The 27,709-nt window shown below is 36.5% G+C and overlaps 1 protein-coding gene and 1 long non-coding RNA gene across 3 annotated transcripts; one reads left to right on the forward strand and one right to left on the reverse strand.

The window, feature by feature from the left end:
- LOC138987963 (uncharacterized) lies at nucleotides 1–6,758 on the forward strand. The gene is made up of 3 exons (XR_011464269.1): nucleotides 1–3,682; nucleotides 5,932–5,988; nucleotides 6,635–6,758. It is a non-coding gene; the product is annotated as an uncharacterized lncRNA (long non-coding RNA).
- Nucleotides 3,668–27,512, reverse strand: LOC138987962 (killer cell lectin-like receptor subfamily I member 1). 2 transcript variants are annotated; one of them, XM_070371091.1, is made up of 7 exons: nucleotides 27,211–27,512; nucleotides 22,897–23,169; nucleotides 19,792–19,890; nucleotides 19,573–19,641; nucleotides 13,889–14,040; nucleotides 13,430–13,533; nucleotides 3,668–12,634 (listed from the first exon to the last, which is right to left on the reverse strand). In XM_070371091.1, exons 2-7 carry the CDS (start codon nucleotides 23,099–23,101, stop codon nucleotides 12,523–12,525), a joined length of 741 nt encoding a protein of 246 aa, XP_070227192.1. In that variant the 5' UTR covers nucleotides 23,102–23,169; nucleotides 27,211–27,512; the 3' UTR covers nucleotides 3,668–12,522. The 2 variants fall into 2 exon arrangements, with proteins under 2 accessions (XP_070227192.1, XP_070227191.1); XM_070371090.1 differs by lacking the exon at nucleotides 27,211–27,512 and adding an exon at nucleotides 25,566–25,889.
- Between the last annotated feature and the right edge of the window lie 197 nt (nucleotides 27,513–27,709).

Genomic DNA, 27,709 nt, shown 5'->3' on the forward strand with positions numbered 1-27,709 from the left:
AAATTGCATAACATATCAGAGAATGATAAATGCTATGATGTGATATGAGTCCATATATTCCACTATATCACAAAGTACTTTCTTATATATGGATGCAAAAGAAAGATACTTCATTGTATTAAATAGAGTTGCCAGGGACAGCCTTCTTGAGAAATTATGTCCATACAGTATCTTGAATGAGCAAGCTATATGGGTTGCCTGGTGGGATAGCTTCCACACAGTAAAAAAGTCAGTGTATAGCCCAGCAATCCCACTGCTGGGCATACACACTGAGGAAACCAGAATTGAAAAGACACTTGAACCCCAACATTCATTGCAGCACTGTTTACAATAGCTAGGACATGGAAGCAACCTAGAAGTCCATTGGCAGATGAATGGATAAGAAAGCTGTGGTATATACATACAATGGAATATTACTCAGCTATTAAAAAGAATGCATTTGAATCAGTTCTAACGAGGTGGATGAAACTGGAGCCTATTATACAGAGTGAAGTAAGTCAGAAAGAAAAACACCAATACAGTATATTAATGCATATATATGAAATTTAGAAAGATGGTAATGACAACCCTATATGGATGACAGCAAAAGAGACAGATATAAAGATCTGACTTTTGGGCTTTGTGGGAGAAGGCGAGACTGGGATGATTTGAGAGAATAGCATTGAAACATGTATATTACTATATGTGAAATAGATCACCAGTCCAAGTTCGATGCATGAAACAGGGCACTCAAAACCGGTGCACTGGGACAACCCTGAGGGATGGGATGGGGAAGGAGGTGGGAGGGTGGTTCAGGATGGGAGACACATGTATACCCATGGTTGATTCATGTCAATGTATGGCAAAAACCACTAAAATAGTGTGGAGTAATTAGCCTCCAATTAAAATAAATTAATTAATTTTAAAAAGGAATTGAAAGATATTATCCAGAAAAAAAAAAGTAGGTGTAAAAACTCAGAGGTTGGAATGTATATCACCTGCATGAGGAAAAAGCTAGAGACCTATAAGACTGGAGCAAAGTGGGGAAAGAAGAAGAAAAGTAGGTCAGAGAGCAGAGAAATAAGGATGACAGAGAACATGGGCTTCCCTGGTGGCTCAGCAGTAAAGAATCTGCCTGCCACCCAGGAGATGAGGGTTCAATCCCTGGATGAGGAAGCTCCTCTGAAGGGAATGGCAATTTACTCCAGTATTCTTGCCTGGAAAATCCCATGACAGAGGAGCTGGCAGGCTATGGTCCATGGCGTTGCAAAGAGTTGGACACAACTTAACTGAACAACAACAGCAACATGTAAGAGATCAGACGTTATTGCAAGAACTTTGATTTGTTTTTAGGAGGATAACTACTGGAGGGTTTTGAGCAGAGGAGTGATGAGGGCAGATTTTTAGTTTTAGAGACTCACTCTTTGAGATTAGACTGTGGGTGTGTGTGTTTAGGGGTATTAATTCAGTTCAGTTGCTCAGTCATATCAGACTCTTTGCGACCCCATGGACCGCAGCCCACCGGGGTTTCCTGTCCTTCACCAACTCCTGGAGCCTGCTGAAACTCATGTCCATACAGTCGGTGATCCATTCAACATCTCATCCCCTGTTGTCCATTTCTCCTCCTGCCTTCAGCCTTTCCCAGCATCAGGGACTTTTCCAGTGAGTCAGTTCTTCGCATCAGGTAGCCAAAGAGTTGGAGCTTCAGCTTCAGCATCAGTCCTTTCAATGAATATTCATGACTGATTTCCTTTATGATAGACTGGTGGGATCTCTGATTGGATCTCTGATTTTCTTTAGGATGGACTGGTTGGATTTCCTTGCAGTTCAAGGGACTCTCAAGAGTCTTCTCCAACACCACAGTTCAAAAGCATCAATTCTTCAATGCTCAGCTCTCTTTATAGTCCAACTCTCATATACATGACTACTGGAAAACCATAGCTCTGACTAGATGGACATTTGTTGGCAAAGTGATATGTCTTATTTTTAATCTGCTGTCTAGGTTGGTCATAGCTTTTCTTCTAAGGAGCAAACATCTTTTAATTTCATGGCTGCAGTCACCATCTGCAGTGATTTTGAAGCCCAAGAAAATAAAGTCTGTCATGGTACCACTGTTTCCCCATCTATTTGCCATGAAGTGATGGGACTGGATGCCATGTTCTTAGTTTTCTGAATGTTGAGTTTTAAGCCAAATTTTTCACTCTCCTCTTTCACTTTCATCAACAGGCTCTTTAGTCCTTCTTCACTTTCTGCCACAAGGGTGGTATCATATGCATATCTGATGTTATTGATATTTCTCTTGGCAATCTTGATTCCAGCTTGTGCTTCATCCAGCCTGGCATTTTGCATGACGTACTCTGTATAAGTTAAATAAGCAGGGTGACAATATACAGCCTTGATGTACTCCTTTCCCTATTTGGAACCAGTCTGTCGTTCCATGTCCAGTTCTAACCTTTTCTTCCTAACCTACATAGAGATTTTTCAGGAGACAGGTCAAGTGATTTGGTATTCCCATCTCTTTCAGAATTTTCCACAGTTTATTGTGATCCACACAGTCAAAGGCTTTGGCATAATCGATAAAGCAGAAATAGATGTTTTTCTGGAACTCTCTTGCTTTTTCGATGATCCAACGGATGTTGGCAATTTGATCTCTGGTTCCTCTGCCTTTTGTAAATCCAGCTTGAATATCTGGAATTTCATGGTTCACGTACTGTTGAAGACTAGCATGGAGAATTTTGAGCATTACTTTCCTAGTGTGCAATTGTGTGGTAGTCTGAACATTTTTTGGCATTGCTTTTCTTTGGAATTGAAATGAAAACTGTCCTTTTCCAGTCCTGTGGTCACTGCTGAGTTTTCCAAATTTGCTGGCATATTGAGTTGAGCACTTTCACAGCACCATCTTTTAGGATTTGAAATAGCTCAACTAGAATTCCATCACCTCCACTAGCTTTGTAGTGATGCTTCCTAAGGCCCACTTGACTTTGCCTTCTAGGCTGTTTAGGGTATGTTTAGGGGTATAGGGAGTAAGAATTGGGACATGAAGTACTTAGTACGGTCATCTAGGTGAGAGATGATAGTGGCTTGATGAACAATGATGAACATTAAGGAGAAGGGGATGACAGAGGATGAGATAGTTGGATGCACATGAGTTAGCATAAACTTTGGGAGTCGGTGATGGACAGGGAGGCCTGGTGTGCTGCAGTCTATGGGGTTGCAAAGAGTCAGGCACAACTGAGGGACTGAAGTGAACTGAATTGAACTGATAAACATTGGTTGAGTTGGTCTGCTGACAGATTCCAAACATATTTTAAGATGAGTGAGTCAGAGATGTCAGGGATGCCTCCAAGATTTTTATGTCAGTAATTGTAAGAATATTTGCCATTAACTCTGATGGGACATATTTGGAATTCAATTTTAGATATGTCAGATAAACATATTAAACATTTATCTATCCACAAGATATCACATGATGGTTTTTGTACATGGTCATCAAGTTCAAATGAGAGGTCTGTGCTGGGAATGCAAGTGCAGCATGAATCATTGCAGAGACATTGTCAATACTATGAAGCTGGGAGTGAACTTCAGGAAATCTAAGCTTGCACTTTTGCAGACACAAATGTTTAAGATAATGGGGAGAAGAGGATGATGTGGAGAGACTACTAAGAAGGGTCGTAAAAGAGACATAAGGAAAACAATGAAGCAGGTAGGATCGTGGGATACCTTAAATAGAAGTGCTACTGAGGTCATTAGCAGAATTTGAAAGTTTGGTGACTTCACACAGATAATTTTGTGATTTAAAAGTATTACTCACTATTGGTTAGATTCGGGAACATTTAGAGAAAATTAAAATTAAGCAACATTTTCTCCTACATATTGCTGCCTCCTCCCTCTAAAATGTAAAATCTATGTTCCTTAATCTCATTGCTCAATTTCACAGAATTTTAATACTTTCTTTGGTATGAAAGTCTTTATAAAAGTGTTAGTTGCTCAGTCGTGTCTGACTCTTTGTGACTCCCATGGACTGTAGCCCACCAGGCTCCTCTGTCTTTGGGATTCTCCAAGCAAGAATACTGAAGGAGGTAGCCATTCCCTTCTCCAGGGGATCTTCTTGACCCAGGGATGGAACACAAGTCTCCTGCATTGCAGGCAGATTCTTTACCAGGGAAAGAATCTCAGGTACTAGGGAAGCCTCAAAGTCCTTAAGGTCAGTAGGAAAAAGGTGTACTTTCATTTTAGTTATTTATGTAAAATTTTTATTGACATATAGTTAACATACAACAAGTTTCAGGTGTACAACATAGTGACTATGTCTATTTGTCTCCTCGTTGTGCTTAACTCTCTGTGCTTGTGATAAGTCACTCAGTCATATCCGACTCTTTGCAACCCTCTGGACTGTAGTCTGCCAGACTTCTCTGTCATGGCACTCTCCAGGCAAGAATATTGGAGCCAGTAGCCATTTCCCACCCCAGGGAATCTTCCCGACTCAGATATTAAGCCCATGTCTCTTGCTTCTCTCACTTGGCAGGCAGATTCTTTATCATTGAACCACCTGGGAAGGAGCAACAGGAATGGTGCCAACCAGTGCTGGGTTAGCTAGGTGGGTGAAGAGCTAAAAAAAAAAAGTATCCCCCACCAGTGTATCCATCCCCATAGAAAGTTCTACCATATCCCTGCCCCTTTAGCACGGACCCTAAAATTACTCAATTAATTTTTTTCTTGTATGACTCTGATACTTTTCAAGCTTCTGCTGCTGTTCTGGGATCAGAGCAAGTTAGTTTGTGTGTGAGTCCTTCAAAACTAGAGTCTCATACTGACCTCTGGCTCCCTGGGATGTAAAAGCCCCGCTAGTTTTCAAAACCAGACATTATGGGGACTCATCTTCCTAGTGCAGGTCCCCTGGTCTGGGGACCCCAGTGAAGAGCCAGAACCTTTGCTTTTCAGGGGTGAACTCTGCAGTTGCACTCACATCTCATGGCACTGGGAATGCAGGCTCTGAATCACTATACCTAGGCATTGTCTGTTTTAAATTTTAATTTATTTTTGGCTGTGCTGGGTCTTCATTGCTGCATGAGGCTTTTCTCTAGTTGTGGCGAGTGGGGGCTACTCTCTAGCTGTGATGCACAGGCTTCTCATTCCGGTGGCTTCTCTTGTTGCAAAGCATGGGCTCTGGAGCACAGGCTCAACAGTTGTGGTGAACAGGCTTAGTTACTCCATGGCATGTGTGATCTTCTTGTATAAGAGATTGAACCCGTGTCTCCTACATTGGCAGGCAGATTCATTACCACTGAACCACCAGGGAAGCCCCTATGCAGTGTCTTTACAACCTTAGTTATAGAAAATCTGCTCTGTTGGTCTTTAAGTCATTCTCAGAGATCATTGTTCTACATACGGTTGTAGTTTTAGTTTGTCTGTGGAAGGAAATGAGCTCAGGATCTCCAACTCAGCTATCTTGCTTTCCAAACATACACTCTTGAGACTTCCCTGGCAGTGCAGTGGTCAAGACTTTGCCTTCCAGCTCAATTCCTGGTTGGGGAACTAAGATCCCACAGGCCTCATGGCCAAAAAACCAAAACATTAAAAAAAAATAAATATTGTAACAAATCCATTTAAGACTTTAAAAATGACCAGACTAAAAAAATTAAAAATATACATTCATTTTTAATGCATATTAGCACTTTCCGCACTCAAAGTGAGGCTAGTATAGTAGATAATTGCTTTCAGCACATTATTCTGAGCCATAGGAAACTAGAAGTATTTTTATGTCTAGTTATAATTGGCAATACTTCTATTAGTTTTATATATAAAGTTACACTTTACAATTTTATAGCTATATATCTGTCACAAGATTTGCATCTGAACACTGAAATAATTACACACATATGTTTTAAATTTGTCATAATCAAATTTTTCCTGAAGAATGACTGTCTAAAATAAATATATTTTCTGTTGTAGGAATTTCCGCAGAATTCACCTGATGGGAAATGTGGATACTGAAGTGAGTGGAATTCAGTGAGTATCATTTTTGATGTTTGTATTAAACAGCTTCATTACATTTGTGAAAAGAAGTTTATTTGCCCTGGTAACTAAAAGAATTATTGTGTTCAAAGTCAATATTTTAATTCTTTAATAGATACTATGAAAAAAAACTTAGGATGTTCATTCAAATTACTCAACTATGCATGATTTATGAAGGATTATGATCTCTCAAATATTCCTGAAGGATAAAACAATAAGTTTTAAATGTAATAAAGTCAAAAGTCCAAAAAATAAATTTAGATTTTAAAAATTTTGAGGACCAGTAAATAATAAAACATCAAACAATTTCATTTAATGGAGTAGATATTTTAAAGTTATCTATGTAAGTCATTATTAAATGTATTTTAAAAGGTTAAAAATTGATACTTTCATAATGTTCAAAATATGAAAGGTGTGAAATAATGAACAAAGTCTTTTATTTTTCCTCATTTCCTTCTCAGAGCAAAAATTATATTTGCCTAGATGTTATTCCAGAGATATTCTAGGAACATAAAATTATATACATGCTATATGCTAAATCAAATGTTATGTAATCATGGAACAACAGACTGGTTTCAAATAGGAAAAGGAATACTTCAAGGCTGTATATTGTCACCTGGCTTATTTAACTTATATGCAGAGTACATCATGAGAAACACTGGGCTGGAAGAAGCACAAGCTGGAATCAAGATTGCTGGGAGAAATATCAATAACCTCAGATATGCAGATGACACCACCTTTATGGCAGATAGTGAATAAAAACTAAAGAGCCTCTTGATGAAAGTGAAAGAGGTTTGCTTAAAAGTCAACATTCAGATAACTAAGATCATGGCATCTGGTCCAATCACTTCATGGCAAATAGATGGGGAAACGATGGCTGACTTTATTTTTCTGGGCTCAAAAATCACTGTAAATGGTGATTGCAGCCATGAAATTAAAAGACGTTTACTCCTTGGAAGGGAAGTTATGACCAACCTAGACAGCACAATCAAAAGCAGAGACATTACTTTGTCAACAGAGGTCTGTCTAGTTAAGGCTATGGTTTTTCTAGTGATCATGTATGGATGTTAGAGTTGGACTATAAAGAAAGCTGAATGCCAAAGAATTGATGCTTTTGAACTGTGGTGTTGGAGAAGACTCTTGAGAGTCCCTTGGACTGCAAGGAGATCCAACCAGTCCATCCTAAAGGAGATCAGTCCTGGGTGTTCATTGGAAGGACTGATGTTGAAGCTGAAACTCCAGCACTTTGGCCACGTGATGCGAAGAGCTGACTCATTGGAAAAGACCCTGATGCTGGGAAAGATTGAGGGCAGGAAGAGATGGGGATGATGGAGGGTGAGATGGTTGGATGGCATCACATACTCGATGGACATGGGTTTGGGTGGACTCCGGGAGTTGGTGATGGACAGGGAGGCCTGGCAGGCTGCAGTTCATGGGGTCACAGAGTCAGACATGACTGAGCGACTAAACTGAACTGAATTATAAACAATAGTCCTGCTTCTTTATTTTTTTATTTAAATAACCTTCTGCAGATTTTTCCATGTCAGCATATGAAGAGCTATCTCACTTTTTGTAAACAATTGCAAGTATTACGATAAAATTTAACTGCTTACTTGATAAAATATTCTCAGAGAAGTGTTAACCTGTCTCATTGTGATTATATATTTTTTTCTTTTCCCTTTTATTCCTTCTGATTTTTGCTTTATGCATTTTTGTTTCTTTGCTGTTAAGGTAGCTAATGGTTTATGATGTCTATCTTCTTTGTGAATTGTACCTTTTATCATTAAAAACATTTATCTTTGTTTCATTTAAAATAAATTACTTTTTAAAAATTTAACTGCTTATTTCAATGGATATTCAGTTTTGCCCCAGAATTTGGTAATTATAGAAAAATTCTCCAATAAATAGCATGATATACTGTATCATTTGCCATAGAGCATATCTATAATATAAATCTCTTGCAGTGCTATTTCTGTGTCAAAAAATATGTAAATTAAATTTTGATAGAAATTTAGTGTTTAATAGAGCTTGTGCACTTACTATCCCCAAATAGCATCATTCAAAAGTGCTTGCTTCCCTACATCTTTACCAACAAAGTGTGTTATGAATCTGTTTGATTTTGCCAATAAAGCCTTTACCAATGGAAAGAGTTGTCTTGAGTTATTTAAATGTACAATTTCCTATTATTTGTGACACCAAGCATCTCTTTTTGGTATTTCTTTTATTTAAACTATCTGTTCATGTCATTGTGGGTTAATAACATGAACATAATTTTGAGCAAAAAATAAGATACAAAATAGTTTATTCTATAAAATTCTATTTATTTATACAGTAACTCTAATCTCTGCTGTTATAAATTAGGACAGAATTTATTTTAGAGAGGATTTATTCCTAGAAGGTATAATAATGGGAATGAATAATAGTTACCATGGTGAGAAGTCATTCCTAGAGACAATGTCCTAGAGGCATTTCTCAAGTGCTTGTAATATTGTTTAACACATTATTGACCAGGGGATTTTTGCAGACATTAATGCCTGTGGTTGGTGATTTGTTACATAAGTGAATATTGAAACATCCTCAGTCACTAAAGTTTCAGTAACAAAAGATATATCAATATGTTTCTGGTCAAAGCCTTGTTAATTATCTGGTCCTGGTTACTTGGGTGTTGTATTTGTTTCCTAGGCCTTCTGTAACAAAGTAGCACAACTTGAGTGTCTTAAAAGAACAGAATTTTTTTTTCCCACAGCTCTATGAAGATAGAAGTTCAAAATAAAGGTGTCAGCAGGTCCTACAAATGAGCATATTCGATTAGGCTTCTCTCTAAAGAGAGAAGTAGCTTTAACTTGATCATATCCACCAAGACCCAAGACCCATTTCAAATAAGTTCATATTTTCAGGTCCTGGGGGATTAGATCTTAACATATATTTATATGTTAGGATCTCAACATATAAATATACAACAAGTATATTTATTTTGTGAAAATTAAACAAGCTCTACATTAATAGTCTGTGCAGTTTTCTGCATGTTTTATTTACACTATGAATTTGTTTAATATAATAGATGATTCCATTTACATTAGGAAAAAATTTAAATACCTAGAAGTATCTGGAGTAAATACCAGAAGATATTCACTATTTCTATGTAGAAAATTATGAAGTTTACTGAAAATTATTAAAGAAGATGTAAATTACTAGTGATATCTCTTGCCAATTCATTGAAATATTTACTTACATTATAAATATGCAAATTCTGCCCAAAGTAATCTAAATACTTAGTGTAACTAAAACAAACACCCTATCATTGTTTATTCTAGACCTTAATAAATTATTTCTAAAAATTTATAGTAGGGCAAAGAGCCTAGAATAGATATTTTATTCCTAAAACTGAAGAATGGTAAGAGAGAATTCGGCGTGGTAAACACAAAGCTACATATTATAAAAGTGACCTTAATTTAGATACTTGATAATGAAATAAGTCAGACAGAGACAAATAAATATTACATGATATCACATACATATGGAATCTGAAAAAGCCAAATTCAGAGAACAGAGAGAGAAGTGATTGTCACTAGGAACTGGGAGTGGACTGTGGAAATACTAATCAAAGGACATAAATTTCCAGTTATAAGATTAACAGGTTCTAGGGATCTAGTGTATAGTATGATGAATAATTGATGCCTTTGAACTGTAGTGTTAGAGAAGACTCTTGAGAGTCCCTTGGACTGAAAGGAGATCCAACCAGTCCATTCTGAAGGACATCAGCCCTGGGATTTCTTTGGAAGGAATGATGCTAAAGCTGAAACTCCAGTACTTTGGCCACCTCATGCGAAGAGTTGACTCATTGGAAAAGACTCTGATTCTGGGAGGGATTGGGGGCAAGAGGAGAAGGGGACGACAGAGGATGAGATGGCTGGATGGCATCACTGACTCGATGGATGTGAGTCTCAGTGAACTCTGGGAGTTGGTGATGGACAGGGAGGCCTGACGTGCTGTGATTCATGGGGTCACAAAGAATTGGACACGACTGAGCGACTGATCTGATCTGATGATGAATAAGATAATAATATTGTAGTATATACCTGGAAGTTGCTAATAAATTAGATCTTGAAAGTTTTCATCACAAAAAAGAAATGTATGTCTCTGATAGGACAGACATGCTAGGTAATGCAATGATGACAGTCATTTTGCAATAGAAATGTGTCAAATCAACATGCTGGACTTATACAATGTTGCATGTTGATTATATCTCAGTAAAACTGTGGAATAAAGTCTTTGTGTCTATCAAAAAGATATTACTTAAAAAGTGGGGGAAAAAAGTGACAACATGTAAAAATGTTTGCTGCAAATGTAACCAACAATATGAGGACAGCCCCACCTATCAGTGTCCCCATAGTAGTCATCCTACGCTGTCCACAGAGTCACTCCTAGAGCATATGGCTCTGGTGACCAGAAGAGTCTGCTGCTGGCCCCATAGGACATCTCTTACATAAGACCACTTCTCCAAGAACAAGAAACATGACCAAGCTACCTAATACAGAGAAATAAACACAGAGAATTAGAGAAAATGACAGAGACAAAAAGAGCAAGGTAAAATCATAGAAAAAGAAGTAAAGTGGATATGACCAATCTACCTGGCAGAGTTCAAGAAAATGATTATGGATATACTCAATGAACTCAAGAGAAGAAAGGATTACACAGTAGTTTTAACAAAAAGTTAGAAAATAACAGAAGAAACACACAGAGCTATAGAATTCAATAGCTAAAATTTTAAAATACACATGAAGGTATCAACAACAGATTAGATGCCGCAGATGAACAGTTCAGTAGTCTGGAAGAGAGAGTAGAGAAAAGCATTTAAGTTGAACAGACAAGGAAAAAAAGAGAAGACTTTTAAAAATCGAGGACAGTTTAAGACACACATTATGCAATATCAAGTGCACAAACAATTGCATCATACAGATCACCAGTAAGAGATGGAGCAGAAAACTCATATGAAGAAATAGGAGCAGAAAACTTCCTTAACCCAAGAAACAAATATCCCTGTCTGGGAGGACAGACGGTACAAAAACATATGAACCCAAAGGGGTCCTCAAAGAAACACATTATAAATATAGTGGCAATAATTAAAAATAAAAAGAGAACATTATTAATAAAATCATCAACAGAAAAGCCACGGGTATTGTACAAGGGAGAGGCTTCCCTGGTAGCTCAGCTGGTAAAGAATCTGCCCACAATGCAGGAGACCTGGGTTCAGTCCCTGGGTTTGGAAGATCCCCTGGAGAAGGGAAAGGTCACCCACTCCAGTATTCTGGTCTGGAGAATCCCTATGGACAGAGGAGCCTGGCAGGCTACAGTCCATGGGATCGCAGAGTCAGACAATACTGACTGACTAAGCACAGCACAGCAAAGTACAATGTACAAAGGAACTCCCACAAGACTATCATTTGGCTTTTCAACAGAAACTTTGCAGGTCAAAAGATAGGAATGCTATATGCAAATTGAATAAAGGAAGTTCAGATCAATATGATGGAGTAAAAGGACATAAAACTCACCTACTCCTTCACAAATACTTCCACATGTGGAACAATTCTCACTGAAACCTAACTGGAAACTGGCAAAAGGACTCCTGTTTAACTGAAACTGTAAGAAAGATACACAGATAATCAAGTAGAAAGGGAAGAGAAGTGATTGGGTCAGGACTGGTGCCCCTTGGAGGGAACTCAGAGGAAAGAGAGATTATACTGATGGAGACCCACTCTTGGGATTGAATGGGTCAAGCCATGGATTGAGTGTCACAGTCTGGAGTCCTATGTGGGGGAGACAAGTACCTGTGACTGATTGTAAGACTACTAAAACAGATGGAAGGGCTGTGGGAAGCCTGGCCTTTGTTCTTAAGGAGTATGCATGAACATAAGCATACTGGTTTGCCTCCAAGACTGGACAGACAAAGGTTTATAAATCTTGCTATTTCTTGTTTTTCCATTAAACCTTACTAATGTGGTTTACCACTGTAAACCTCTACAACAATCTTAAATGTCTATTTCATGCCAGAACCCTAACTGATATAAGTAGAAGTCTTTTTTAGTTTTATATCCCTAATTTTTACAATTTTTTTAGTTCATAAAGGATGTTTGCTAACTTTATTACATAAATAATTACTAATATGAGCTCTCATAAGGAGACTACTCACTCCCAAGGAATTTATGGGTGGTAAATTTTCCTCACTTTGAGTACATTTAAAATTTGGAAATGTAACTGAAGTATTCTGCATGCAGTAAAAAAAGGTTTAACTAATAACTAATAAAATTTTATAAAAGCAGCAACATATTTTATGCTCTTTAATTAATTAGGATTCACTAACAACTTGTATTGGAGAAGGAAATGGCAACCCACTCCAGTGTTCTTGCCTGGAGGATCCCGGGGATGCCGGAGCCTGGTGGGCTGCCGTCTATGGGGTCGCACAGAGTCAGACACGACTGAAGTGACTTAGCAGCAGCAGCAACAACTTGTATTAGCAAACTTGAGCTGCTATACAGTAAACTCACACACGTAACTTTTCCTAGATGAACAGTTAGCAGTATAAACATAATTTCCTTCAATATATGCACAACCATCTTTCTCCATTTTCAGGAAGTCAAATCTGTAAAAAAATTAAAGCAATAAAATCTTCAAATGCCAATTTTATCTCAAGCTTAAAATTAACAAACAAAATGAGAAAGAATAAAAGAACAAACTAAACAAATAAAATAAGAACAAACCCCTGAAGATTGACAGTCTTTAAATTTAGCAGTTAATACTAAACAGTATCTAATCCTGTTTGTTTAAATAGAATTATAAGCCAAATGACAATTTATAAGTCAAAGGAAATCAATCCTGAATATTCATTGGAAGAACTGATGCTGAAGCTGAAGCTCCAATACTTTGGCCACCTGATGTGAAGAGCTGACTCAACGGAAAAGACCCTGACGTGGGGAGAGATTAAGGGCAAGAGGAGAAGAGGGTGATAGAGGATGAGATGGTTGGATGGCAGCCCTGACCCAATGGACATGACTTTGAGCAAACCCAGGGAGTTAATGAAGGATAGGGAAGACAGTCCATGGGGTCACAGAATCAGAAATGACAGTGACTGGACAACAACAAAAGCAAATCACGAATGATAAAACTATGATAGAAATGTATAGATTTATAAACTTGCCTAAAACTATGCCCAAATTTCTCCTAAGAGTCCAGTAAAGTTAACAATGTAAAGGTTCTAAAGCTGAGATTATTTAGAAAGAATTATTTTCCCCAATTAAATCCCACAGACTGATCCTCAAAAAACATAATGATTTCCTTTATCTTGGTTGCTCTTTCTGTTCCCTACACACATAACACACATACACACAAAACCACATATAATCTCAGAAAAGTTCAGTTATCAAAACACTGTACATACAGGTTTTCAATTACTGTGCTGCCATCTTCCCATAACCAGGATTCACTGGTTTCATTGATTTTGAGACCTATCCATCCTTTTACTTCAAGCATTGATAAAATTTCCTATTTGGAAAAAATCATAAATCATAAATGTGTACATATTATAATTCACTCCTTTCTGACTCAAAGATTATTGATTAAATTTCTCCCAAGGGCTTGCACACATCCACTTAGTATTAATAAGATTTTTTCTCAAGATATCTCATTTATTAATGTGCTTTTTCCCTAGCATTGAATGTTCAAAAAGTGGAGTTTCTCTAATTTCTCCCTAATAAAACTGAGTCAAAGAAACAAAATATCATAGACTTTTGAGAACTTCAGTTTTGCCAAATTATAGCATCAATCACTAATGTTTTCAAACCAAATACAGTCACAGTATAACAACAACAAAAACAAACAAATGAAGTGTTTCCCCTACCAGCTCTCCCTTGATATCGATCTTTAGAAGGTGGGTATTTAGCTCTTCACAGGCAGCATGGCTCTCCATCCAGGTTTTGGTTTTACTCGAAAGATGATAATAACTACTTCCAAATCCAATCCAGTGAGTTGAACAATGGTCACAGGAACATTCTAGAAAGTAAAAATATATTTAATGTGTACTCTGTACAATAAGTCACTACTACTAACACAATTCCCTTATCTTCCTGTTTGTTATACAGATGGATATTAGGTAGAAAGCAAAACAAGCATTTTTTGGTAACAATTCTGGGCAAATTTTAAAGAAAACCATAGCTAACTTCAGCAATATGTGAACCATGAACTTCCAGATGTTCAAGGTGGTTTTAGAAAAGGGAGAGGAACCAGAGATCAAATTGCCAAATTTGAATTGATCAAATTCGATGGATCATCAAAAAAGCAAGAGAGTTCCAGAAAAAACATCTATTTCTGCTTTATTGAATGTGCCAAAGCCTTTGACTGTGTGGATCACAATAAACTGTGGAAAATTCTGAAAGAGATGGGCATACCAGACCACCTGACCTGTCTCTTGAGAAACCTGTATGCAGGTCAGGAATCAACAGTTAGAACTAGACATGGAAAAACAGACTGGTTCCAAATAGGGAAAAGAGTAAGTCAAGGCTATATATTGTCACCCTGCTTATTTAACTTCTATGCAGAGTACATCATGAGAAACCCTGGGCTGGAAGAAGCACAAGCTGGAATCAAGATTGCTGGGAGAAATATCAATAACCTCAGATATGCAGATGACACCACCCTTATGGCAGAAAATGAAGAAGAACCAAAGAGCCTCTTGATGAAAGTGAAAGTGGAGAGTGAAAAAGTTGGCTTAAAGCTCAACATTCAGAAAACTAAGATCATGGCACCTGGTTCCATCACTTGGTGGCAAATAGATGGGGAAACAGTGGAAACAGTGTCAGACTTTATTTTTCTGGGCTCCAAAGTCACTGCAGATGGTGATTGCAACCATGAAATTAAAAGACACTTACTCCTTGGAAGGAAAGTTGTGACCAACCTAGACAGCACATTAAAAAGCAGAGACATTACTTTGCCAACAAAGGTTCATCTAGTCAAGGCTATGGTCTTTCCAGTGGTCATGTATGGATGTGAGAGTTGAACTATAAAGAAAGCTGAGCACTGAAAAATTGATGCTTTTGAACTATGGTGTTGGAGACTCTTGAGAGTCCCTTGGACTACAAGGAGATCCAACCAGTCCATCCTAAAGGAGATCAGTCCTGGGTATTCATTGGAAGGACTGATGTTGAAGCTTAAACTCCAGTACTTTGATGTGAAGAGCTGACTCATTGGAAAAGACCCTGATGCTGGGAAAGATTGAGGGCAGGAGAAGGGGACGATAGAAGATAAGATGGTTGGATGGCATCATTGACTTGATGGACATGGGTTTGGGTGAACTCCAGGAGTTGGTGATGGACAGGGAGCCCTGGTGTGCTGTGATTCACGGGATCGCAGAGTCGGACACGACTGAGCGACTGAACTGAACAATAATTAGCTCATGTTTTTAATTTTTCTACTTAAAATTTGTTATAAAATTTTATCTATAGGGAAAATGCATTTTAAATATAACTTTTTTGATCTGATCAAAATTATGCATGCATATCGTAGTCCAGTGGCTAAGACTCTGAGCCCCTATGCAGAAGACCCAGTCTTGATCCCTGGTCAGGGAACTGGATCCCACATGTTGCAACTAAGAGTTTGCATGTGGCAACTAGAAATATCCCACATACCACAAAGACGATGGAAAATCCCATGTGCTGCAACTAAGACCCAGCACAGTCAAATAAATAAGTGAATAAGTAAATGTCATAAATAAAAAACTAATCAACATATAATCATATGAACACAAAAAGCAACTAATGAGATATTTCACTTTTGTCAAAATTTTTGCTATTAATTTAAATATTCCTTGCCATTTCCTTCTCCAGGATATCTACCCTACCAAGGGATTGAACCTCAGTCTCCAGCATTGCAGACAGTTTCTTTAGCAACTTATCCACCAGGGAAGCAATTTAAATACACAGAATAAAATTCAGTAAGTAATTTTTTTAAACTTATAGTTCAAAAATTTAATAATCATGTAATTTGTGTATTTTAATAATTTTTTTATAATCATAAAAAATGTAGACTTAGGGAGGGGGAACAAGATGGTGGAGTAGGAAGACATGGAACTCATTTTGCCACAGGCACATCAAAAAAATATCTACATGTGTAACAATGCTCATGAAAAACCAACTGGAAACTGGTAGAAGGACTCCTATAAAATCAAAACAGCAAGAAACGTGTAACCCGGTAGGATGGGGAAAAAAGGCATCATTTCAGGACCTGCACCCTTGGGAAGGATCTGATACGAGGAGAAGGACCTTCACTCAAACAGCAAGAAGGGTGAGCCACAATCTGGGAATTCCAGTCCTAGGTCCTGTGCATGGGAGACAAACCCCCTCGTCTGCTGAGACAACTGCTGGGACAGATAGAAGTACTGGAGAAGCCTAGATAGACTCTACTTATGAGGGGTGTGCATGGGCTGGTTTGCCAACAATCAGGGTGGAGAGATCTTTGGGCTTGTGGCTACTGGATCAACACTCTTTTTAATCCAAAAGGGTGATCACCCCAACTCTGCTCACTCCACACCACAGCCTGGTGTGATATCTGGGACAACCAGGCCCTAGGAAAAGACTGTCTAGCTACACAGAGAGAGACTGGGAGGCCTGGGGAGTGATGCGGGTGGGTGGGTAGTGGTCACTGTCAGCGTACACACAAGGTGACAGATGAGGCAGCTACGAATATAGCGGCTACAGGGGTAGCACCCCAGGAGTCTCAGTGGCTTAATGCTGAGTCTCAGGCACACAGGTATTGGGAGAGGACTTGATGTAGCCACGCAGAAACTGCCTGGAGGGGCTATGGTGTGTTTTGGGTGGGGCAGCAGCAGCCATTCTCAGCACCCACAGGAGTATACAGTGGTTCCTCTCCCAGGGAGAGCATCCCAGCTCCACTCCCTCTCTACCACATCTTAGAGGTCCGTCAGGGACAGACTGGTCTCAGGAGGAGAATGCCACAGAGACCGTCCACATCTCTGTCAGCAGCACTTCCTATGGCCATGATGCCCTGACCCCCAAACCCAGCCTTCTGCACTACAGCCTTGCACTAGATCTGGGATGAACACAACAGAGGAAGGGATACAAGCCCAGGTTGCTTCTGAGCCTGGGAAATCCCATGGACAGAGGAACCTGGCAGGCTACAGTCCACAGAGTTATCATTTACACATAATAAAAAGCAGTTTTGAAATATCCAAGTTGATAAGTTTTGATAAATGAATATATTTCTGTAACTTCCTCTCCAATCAAATTTTAGAATATTTCTATTAACACAGAAGTTAATTTATGTTACTTTCCAACTAATGCTCCAACACCCCTACTTCACCCAAACAACCTTGGATCTGATTTACATCGCCACAAATTATTTTTTTTACCTTTTTAAGCAGCTCATATAAACATAATCCTTCAAGATCAATTCTTTTGCATCTTTTCCCACTCAGTATGTTTTTGAATCTTATCTATTGTGTGTATAGAGATTTCATTCCTTTTCATTACTGAGTAGTCCATTATTTACTAACCCACAATTTGTAATCCATTCATCTGGAGGTGTATATTTGGATTGCTTATAATTTTTAGTTATTATAAATAAAGTGTCTCTAGATATTCTTGTACATGTCTTATGTGGACATATGCCTTCATTTCTCTTTTTTAAGTGTCTAAGAGTAGGCTCGTTAAGGGCTTGTGCCAGTACAGTTAGTCCCACATCCTTACTAAAGCTTGTTACTGTCAGTCTTTTCAAATTCTAACCATATTGGTGGTTGTGTAATGGTAACTCATTGGGGTTATAATTTGCATTTCCTTAATTTCCTATTTGATTGCTTTTTATTTTCAAATTAGGCGAATGAAAGGAAAACAGAAACACAAGCAATGTGGATGGCTAATGTTTGACACTGATATTTTTTTTTTTTTTCTGAGAGACAACAAACAGTTTCTCAAGTCAATCACTAATTTAAATAAAAAATTAACAACTGATGTATCTACTCTCTGTTTATTGCATCTGTTGAGATTTTCTCTTTTTACTCAAAGAATTTATTTTTAATTAGACTTGAAATTAGTTCTTTTCATCTTTTTTTAATCTTAGACTTCCTCTTTCATAACTGTTTAGTCCTTTTTAATTTCTTCAGATCAGATCAGATCAGTTGCTCAGTCGTGTCCGACTCTTTGCGACCCCATGAATCACAGCACACCAGGCCTCCCTGTCCATCACCAACTCCCGGAGTTCAGTCAGACTCACATCCATCGAGTCAGTGATACCATCCAGCCATCTCATCCTCTGTCATCCCCTTCTCCTCTTGCCCCCAATCCCTCCCAGCATCAGAGTCTTTTCCAATGAGTCAACCCTTTGCATGAGGTGGCCAAAGTACTGGAGTTTCAGCTTTAGTATCATTTCTTCCAAAGAAATGGCAGGGCTGATCTCCTTCAGAATGGACTGGTTGAATCTCCTTACAGTCCAAGGGACTCTCAAGAGTCTTCTCCAACACCACAGTTCAAAAGCATCAATTCTTCGGTGCTCAGCCTTCTTCACAGTGCAACTCTCACATCCATACATGACCACAGGAAAAACCATAGCCTTGACTAGACGAACCTTTGTTGGCAAAGTAATGTCTCTGCTTTTGAATGGGAGTGCTAAACCAAAATATTTTTATGTCATCCTCAAACTACTGCATGATTTTTATTATTTTCCTTCTATTTCTTTCTTTATCCCCCCTGCTTATAGGAAATGTTCATCAGGAACACTCATGAGGAATGTCTTTGGCCTCAGTGACAAAGGGACCCTACCCTTTTGGTTTTAGTGTATGGAAAAAGAGATACCTTTCTTGGCAAATGCATCTGTGCTGAGAATCTAACACTGTTCTTTAAAAAGGAAAAATTTCCCTGAAAGAAAGTCAGAGGGGAACCATCCCAACTTCCTGAAAAAATAGACTCAGAAACATTATCTCCCTCTCTCTCGCATTCTTTGTCTTTCTTTCAAGTGCTGAGTTTACTGTTAGGACTTTGAGTAAACTTGCAATAAGTGAAAAAAAAAACAACAAGAATTCAAAACAATAACTGCTTTCTATATCATAGCTATATCAATGTATAAATAAAATTAATGTACTTTAATAAAATCAAAATGCTTCTAACTTCATAAATGCTAGAGGAATCATTTCCATCAGGGAAAGCTAGAAACAAACAAAAAAAATGTTACTGAGACATAACTCCTTTGTTTTTCATTTGTTTTCTTTTTCTTTTTGCCCTCTTCACCCATTTCTCTTGCTCCCACCTTAATATAATTTATATCCCATTTTTCTCCTAAAAATAATCAAATCACAAAAACAATACTTACCTATTATACATAATACTTTGGGTCTTGCATTCTCCTGTGTCATCTTTCTCATCTTGCCCAATATTAATAGTTCCATGATAAAAAATTGAACATACCATAAAAGAGGATTTTTTCTATCTGATTCACTGAAGTTTTGTGGATGTTAGGAAAACAAACCTTTTAACCCTAATAATCAATATTAGAAGTGGACAAAACAGAGAGAGTACTCACCATCATTTTTAGAAGATACAGTGGGAACAGGTGATATTTTTTGGTTTGGGTCTTCTTTGTTGGAATATACTATGGAAAAAATCATGGTAATACTTAGTTCTGTTTAGGATAAAATAATTAGGACAATAAAAATTCAGTCTTGATCACAAATCATTGAAATGTATTATGTTGTTGATATATTGACTGTGCCAAGGACAGATTATTTTCTTAATTACTTACAGTTTGCAAGCAAGACACACACTGTTGTCAACAAGACCACGCACAAGGTCCCCAGGCTCCCAGTTATCACTTGCCAGGCCTCAGTTCGGTGGTGTAACACTAAAGGAAACAGAAACAATGATGAAGTTTCATCAGTTCCCACAAATCATCAAATATGAAATTTAAATCCATTTTGTTTCACTCTCAGAGGGCAGTCATTCATTTTCCAATCCTTGTATGAGTTCTTTGATACCCAGATTTCCTCCTTTTTAGCTTTTTCTTGACTTCAATTCTTTCTGATCCTGTTTGAGGCCCCAGGTATGTCACCTGACTCACCAGCATCTTTGCGTATTCCTCGCCTAGTCATCTATAAATTATTGAGTCTGAGCAATTTGAAAATATACTCTCAGCTAGGAGACTTAAAAATGAAATATACCTAGAGAAAATAATGCTGTCATGCAAAAAAATTATTTTCAAAACTCTATGTGAATATTAATATTCACTCATTAGCCAATCAATCAGTCAGGGGGGAAATAGCAAAACACATTTTTGCTCTTTGTTGAGATAAGAAATAATTATCATAAATTTTACAAAGACATACAAGTATGTTCACCAAGTTTTAATCCAGACACATGTGAACAGGAAATGCATTTATCAAAAAAAAAAAAAAAAAGATATTTCACTGAAAGCTGGAGGAAAGTAAGAGCTAATTATTTCTTCAAGTACGAAAGACATGGAGGAGGTCTTCCACTTGGGGTTGTTGTTTAGGCACTAAGTCCTGTCTGACTCTTTTGTGACTCTGTGGACTGTAATCCAACAGGCTCCTCTGTCCATGGGATTTCCTAAGCAACAATACTGGAGTGGGTTGCCATTTCCTGCTTCAGAGGATCTTCCTGACCCAGGGATCAAACTCGAGGAGAGTCATCAATAAATGATTTTAGATGACAGGAAGTTTGATGTATCATGGAACTGAAATTATAGTCTGACTGGAATTCAGGGAGCAACAGAGAGAATGGAAGCATAGAGATAACTGTTTTTAACTTTAAGAACAATATGAAATCTTTGCAGACACCTATTTTAAAAAGATATCACCATTTGTCTTGAAACATAAGAAAAGATTGAAAAATGTGTAGAGTGGAAGATGAGAGACTTTTAGAGAGTCTGTGTCAGTAATCTTCATGAAAGTAGATAGACATCAATCCAAGAGAGAAGCAAGTTATTTGAACACATGGTCCTTTTCAAGATTGCTTGAATGTGTCATAGATGAAAGAGTGTGAGGAGTCAAATTTCCAAGTTTAGAAATTAAACAGTGTGGTGGATAAATATTAGCATGTCTAATCTTAATTTTGGTCAACTTCTGCCCAAAGTCCCTCTTTGACTACCAAAAAAAAAAAAAAAAATTATCAAGCCTCAGTAAGACTCTAACTCAAGCACCAAGAAATTTCTTATTTTACAAGGAAGTTGAAACCATGAATTTCCTTACCTTGACCGCCTTCCTGAATATATGAATATTCATATATTCTACCTTACTATATGGATATTCATATATTCATACCTTATTATCTTCTTTTCAATTCAGAGGAAAAGCAATTTCTTTATGGCCCAAGTTAAAACCTATTGTATGCCCTAATTACTCCATGCCACCCAGTTTCCTTTAGAACATTTATTTTCTAAGAGAAATTTTCTCTTTTTTGCCAGCTTCTTCATCATCTCTTTCTATAAATTTTGTCACATTCATCCATGTATGGGCTCAGACCTCTCAAACTCTAATATCAGATCAGATCAGATCAGATCAGTTGCTCAGTCGTATCCGACTCTTTGCGACCCCATGAATCGCAGCACGCCAGGCCTCCCTGTTCATTACCAACTCCCGGAGTTCACTGGGACTCACGTCCATCGAGTCAGTGATGTCATCCAGCCATCTCATCCTCTGTTGTCCCCTTCTCCTCTTGCCCCCAATGCCTCCCAGCATCAGAGTCCTTGTTATTCATACAGGTCTTTCATTTATTATCATCATTTCTCTTATGTTGTTTTTTTCTCAATGAAAATTGTAAAAATGTTTTCTGAACTAAATTTATTCCCATAATAAATTTCTTTCAACCTCTTAACCCTTAGTTGTAGCTTATATGCTTTTCTTGGCACTCAAACAGAAATCCAAATTTTTTGGACTTTGCCAAACCCCAAATTTTTGGACTTTTCTAAGTCCAAAGAAATAATTTTCCACTTGTCATTTATTAGATATAGTTTATTTTCTCCTTCTCTCTGGACATGCATTTCATATGTATCCTTCTTGAATCTTCTTCTGCTTAAGTCATATATGTTCTTTTTCTCTAGGATAGACTTTTCACCCGTATCGTCTCTGTTTGCAATCTTACCTACTAACATAAGTCTTTCCTACCCTTTTCCATCCTTTTCTGGGACATCTAGCCTTTAAAATCCAATTTCTTTATGGACATTTTCCTCTGAACTGATCAAGAGACAATTCAAATTTCATATATGATCTGCCTTTATTAGATTAAACATATTTTTCTTAATGGTGAGTAAACATTATTTTTTTAATGATGAGTAAGATGATTAACTACTCAGTCACTTAGGTTAGGAACATTATTATCATATTCTGCTAATTTTTCAGCTTTAATGCCAATATCCAATTAATCATTATTATATTTTTCTGTAATCTATCTTTCCTCTTACAAATTCTGTTAGTTTTTTTGAAGCCAAGTGGTTATTGCAGCTTCATCTTTATGGGTATCATAGGTTTGGATCAGGGCCACAGTAAAAATTCAAAAACAGTTGTGGGGCTGAGTTACATTGAATTGAACTGAAGATTAATAACAAGAATTATTTTTTAAATTATTTAAAAAATAAGCAGTAGAATTTACACAATAATTCTTACAAGTAATACAATTCTGTAGGATTATTTTAGAGGAAATGAACATAGTGAAGGATTATTTAAGAGACAAAAAATTTTATGGTAATATCTAAAATAACTAAGGAGAGTGCTGAAGATAGGTAATCAGTGTAATGAGGCAATTTTATTATACAATGGTTTTGAAAGAAGTAATTTTCTAAACCCAAGAATCAAGATCTAGCAAATAGCAAAATATAATACATATAATAATGTACCTTTTCCTTTTTTCTGTTTTCTGTGCTTAAAGTGAGAAGATCTGGGAAACTTCAGTTCCATATAGTCTACTTGCTCTTCTCTTGACTGGACATTACTCTGATTTGTCTTGGATATTTTTTGCTGTTGAGACTTGCAAAATTTTGGTTCTGTGTAGATTACCTCTTGCTTGTTTACAATACCTTTGTTTTGCATACTCTTAAGCATTTTTTCTTTTTTTAGACTTAGACTGCTTCAGCTCAATCTGGGTATCTTTCTGTGTCTCTCTTTAATATCTATGCAGTAGAGAAAAGTGAGGGAAAAGGTCAAGCGGTGATTATATCAAATCAGACAGTGAAAAATGCATTCATTCTAAAGTACAAGTAAGCTTTTAGGTATAACATTAAAAGGGTAAAAAAGGGAGTAAGCGAGAGACTAAATCTCCCTCTCACTTTGCAGTCTTTATTCAGAAAAATAGTTTTATTCTCCTTTAATAAGATTGATAAGATACATTTCCTCTCTGAATCAGGTTTTCAAAGGAGTAGGTTTAAAGTAGATATGTTTTCCCTCCTCAACATTCTCTATATAATGAATAAATGTCGACAATGTGTGAACTAAGGTTAAAACACAGCTATATTAACAAAGGTTTAATTACTTAAATTTAATATTAAAATTTTTATTTCAAATCACATTGACATAAAGTTTACTGTATCATTGAAATAATTCATTAGGCAGTAGATTCTTGACTAATAGAGGGGGAGAAACCTATGTCTTTCATGAACTGGGTAAATTCTACATTTGCATATAACCATGTATCTCTCTGCCAGCCTAACATCATTTTTCTACTTAACTAGATCATGTTTATTTGCAAGCACACACACACACAGAGGCAAACAAACAAGCCATCTAAAATTAAGAAACAATACCAATGAATTGCCAAAAAGGGACAAAAGAAATTAAAAGGTCATGCATAAAATTCTAAAAATTTATTGTCTCGTTAATAAAGAAAGAAATGCAAATGAAAATAATAGAGCACATTTCAGCTGTGAGAACACTAAATAATTAATACTTTGTTGAATTGGCACATGATTGTGAGTACAAAATATCAATATTTATGAAAGCATAAAATAAGTAGAATTTTAACCAGCAATTCTAGCTTGAGCAATGTATCTTACAAAATACTTTTTAAATATTCAAAAATATGCAGAACCTATCTTTTGTTTTTATTTACTAAGAGCTAAATTGGAAAAACAAAGAACAAAAAGTTATCAACAGAATTCACAATTAAGGAAGGTGTTAAAGCTATGGTACATTTATACCCTAGTATACTATTGTTTAATGTAACAGATATTATTTTTATATATTATTATATTGTATAATGGCATATATATTATTAAAGCAAAATAATAGATTTCTAACAGGCTGTATTTTCAGTGGTTACTTGTAGGTAGAGTTTTGGCATGCATTGCTCTCTATTTCATTGAAAATAAAAGAATGTATGATACAAGCTATTTTTTTTGTTTATTATTTGTTTATTTAACAGTTTTTTAAAATTTTGACTATTTAGAAGTATTGAGTAACAAACAATTTTATTCATAAAGCATTTTCCATATCCTATATTTATCCTTCTATAAATTTACTAACAGTAAATTTTGAAAAAACTAGGATAAACTAATTTTCAAATTAAAAATTTTTCTCACCTCCTCAAATTGTTTTCTGAAAGTTTTGACCAATTCATTTAGCACCAGCAAAAAATTGATATTTAAGAGTATATTGGCATTGTAAGAATGTTGTTGTTTAAATGTTTAGCACAATTAAACTCCCTTTTTCTTTGTCCCAAAAAAGAAAGAAAATGACTATTGTTTTTGAGAGTTGATAATTAAATAAACATGATCCAGGAAATGCTAAAAGTGATAGAATCAGATGGAATATTAGTTCAAATTGAAGCAATACATAGATTGCTAATTTCACAATATATACTTGAACAAATTTCAGATAAATCAAAATGTTAAATGCAAACCATGAGATGATAAAATTAATAAAACATTCAAAGAAAGTATAAGTAAATAGTGATAAGTTTCTAATCATACACAGACAAGAAAGAGAGTTAGGTTGAATTATAAAAACATCATTTTATTGCTAATGCAAAGAACTTTTGTCAATAATAACCACATGAAAAGACTTTTTCTTCATCACTAAACAAAGAAATACAGACTAACATATTAATAATATAGATGTTAACCTACAGAATCAAGAAATCAAATTCAACCACACGGAGTTGGACAATGTGCAGGAAAACAGACATTCATTTACACAGACTTATGGTTAATTTAAATCTTTCCCTTCTGGAAAATAGTTAGTTAGTATGTATGGAAACCAAATAATGAAAACATCAACTGATCCAACATTTTAAAATAATGAGAAAAATATGGGTTATTTAATAAAAGAGGCTAAACAATTGGAGAAAAGAACAACAAGAAAATTCCAAGACAAAGAACCAAAAAATACAAAAGATAGCTGCATTCATTCTTCATACCATTGTTTACAAAATGAGCACGTAATGTAATTTTACAGAAATGATTTTTTCCTAAACTGCAGTACATTATGAATTGATTGTTGATATTAATGTCAAAAATTACATACAATTTTAACTTCTTGAGAGAAGGAAATAAACAGAAACAATGATACTCACCAACTTGAAGAATAAATTTAAAAAGAAACTTTGTAGGAAAATCAAAGATCCTAAACAATATAAAGATACTAAACAATATAAAATCGCTGTATGCTGAAAATAAAGTTATACAGAGGATAATGTGGTGTAAGAACCTTGAGGGAAGATTCTCAGTTGAAAAATAATCTAATAATGACATAATCATTTGTTATTCAAAGCATGTGTGAAAAACTACAAAGGAAGTTTTCATGAAACTACTCATTTGTAGTTTACCTCCCCCACAAAATACCAATCAGGAAATAAAAAATACCTTTGGTATTTCAAAAACCATTTCATAAATTACAAATTTTCAATTTAAAATGTATAAGGAAAATATTACATTTAATGACCGCTTAATAAGAGTATTTTAATATCAAGCCTGAGGCCTTACAGGAAAAGAAAACTGGACCAATTACATATTGTATTAGAGATTATATGAAATAAGAGTACCATGGGATACATGGAAAAGTATGTAGTTATGACAATAGAAATTATTTTTAGGCTTTACTGGTTAAATTATAATAGATAATTCTTGCTTATTAGTTGGTAGTGATACCAAGTATCACTACCCAGAGAATGAAGTTTATTTTTATATTGTGTTTATTATAGCATACAATATAGTTTATCAGCTTAATATCAGCTTCCCTGATGGCTCAGTTGATAAAGAATCAGCCTTCATTGCAGGAGATCCCAGTTGGATTTCTCGGTGGGGAAGATCCTCTGGAGAAGGGGCAAGCTACCCACTTCAGTGGTCTTAGGCTTCCCTTGCGGCTCAGCTGGTAAAGAATCCACCTGCAAAGTGGGAGACCTGGATTCAATCCCTGGGTTGGGAAGATACCCTGGAGAAGGGCGTGGCAACCCACTTCACTATTCTGGCCTGGAGAATTCCATGGACTCTATAGTTCATGAAGTCCTTCACTTTCATAATATAGTTTAATATAGTCATGTGTGTGTGTGTGTGTTTGTGGGTGTTAGTTGCTCAGTCATGTCTGACTCTTTGCGACCCCATGGATTGTAGCCTGTCAGACTCCTCTGTCCATGGGATTATCCAGGCAAGAATACTGGAATGGTTAGCCATTCCCTTCTACAGGGGATCTTCTAAACCCAGGAATCAAACCTGGGTCTCGCGAATTGCAGGCAGATTCTTTAATGTCTGAGCCACTTGGAAAGCTTGGTGTGTTATAATAAATACATATAATTTGAAAGACTTCCATGATCAGCAGCTTATGGGTAAAAAAGGAAACATTTTAATATAAATTTCCAAATGTGTCTCTTGTTAGTTTGTACCTGATGATTGAGAACCACAGTACAGACACCATCTTTTTCAAGTCTCTTCCACTTATTTATGTCTCTAACATTCATTTTCCCTCATCATGGCTTATGTGCTCCCAGGTATCCTCATTATTGACCAGGCTAATGAATCACAGTATTCTGATCCATTAATGTCCATATGAGCCATCCTCTTATATCCCGATTACACAATTTCTCTGTCTCCTCATCTACAGTAACTTCCTCATTCTGCCACAGCCAAGCCCCGCTATGGGAACACCTTGGTCTTTGAATATCTTTAAGTATTTCATCTAAAAAAGTGTCATATAAACTTAGCACTCTCTACAAACACTCTTACCTTTCAAGATTGCTCATTTATCTCTCTCCAACATGAAAATGCTCTGATCTCATTGATGTCTGCAGCCCATTTGACCTCATTCTATCAGTATACTTCTTTCTTCACCTTCTTTCTTATCAACCTTGATTCTCTTCTGCCAATCACTAACTATCTTGAACATTTTCTGGTCCCACTTGTTCAGTAAAATCACCCTGTGTATGAGATAAATTGTCTGTTCCTCTCTGTCAACACCTGAGAAGCCAAGTCCTTTTTAGAACAGATCAGATTTACTGCAATATAAATTCACAGTCACCAACATGAAATTGCTTTAATTCTGCTAGGAATCCTGTTGCTTTCTTCAAGTCATCATTCTTTCACATTCTCTGAAACTAATTTTATCACACATTCTCCATTCTTAACAAATCTCTCTTCCACACCCTCTTTGTTCTCAGAAGATGACCTATATCACAGACAAAGAAAAACTAACAGATTACCTTATCTTTCTCTGTGTATATGCATG

Source organism: Bos mutus, chromosome 5 (genome assembly GCF_027580195.1).
Source record: "Bos mutus isolate GX-2022 chromosome 5, NWIPB_WYAK_1.1, whole genome shotgun sequence".
Classification (NCBI taxonomy): domain Eukaryota; kingdom Metazoa; phylum Chordata; class Mammalia; order Artiodactyla; family Bovidae; genus Bos; species Bos mutus.

Excerpts from the sequence above, each read along its gene's own strand:
- LOC138987962 (XM_070371091.1), bottom strand. The coding sequence starts at position 23,101 with ATGCTTAAGAGTATGCAAAACAAAGGTATTGTAAACAAGCAAGAGGTA. Across the intron at positions 19,891-22,896 it reads AAAACAGAAAAAAGGAAAAG|TGTTACACCACCGAACTGAG; the intron begins GTACATTATTAT and ends TGTTTCCTTTAG. Across the intron at positions 14,041-19,572 it reads TGTATCTTCTAAAAATGATG|AATGTTCCTGTGACCATTGT; the intron begins GTGAGTACTCTC and ends TTTACTTTCTAG.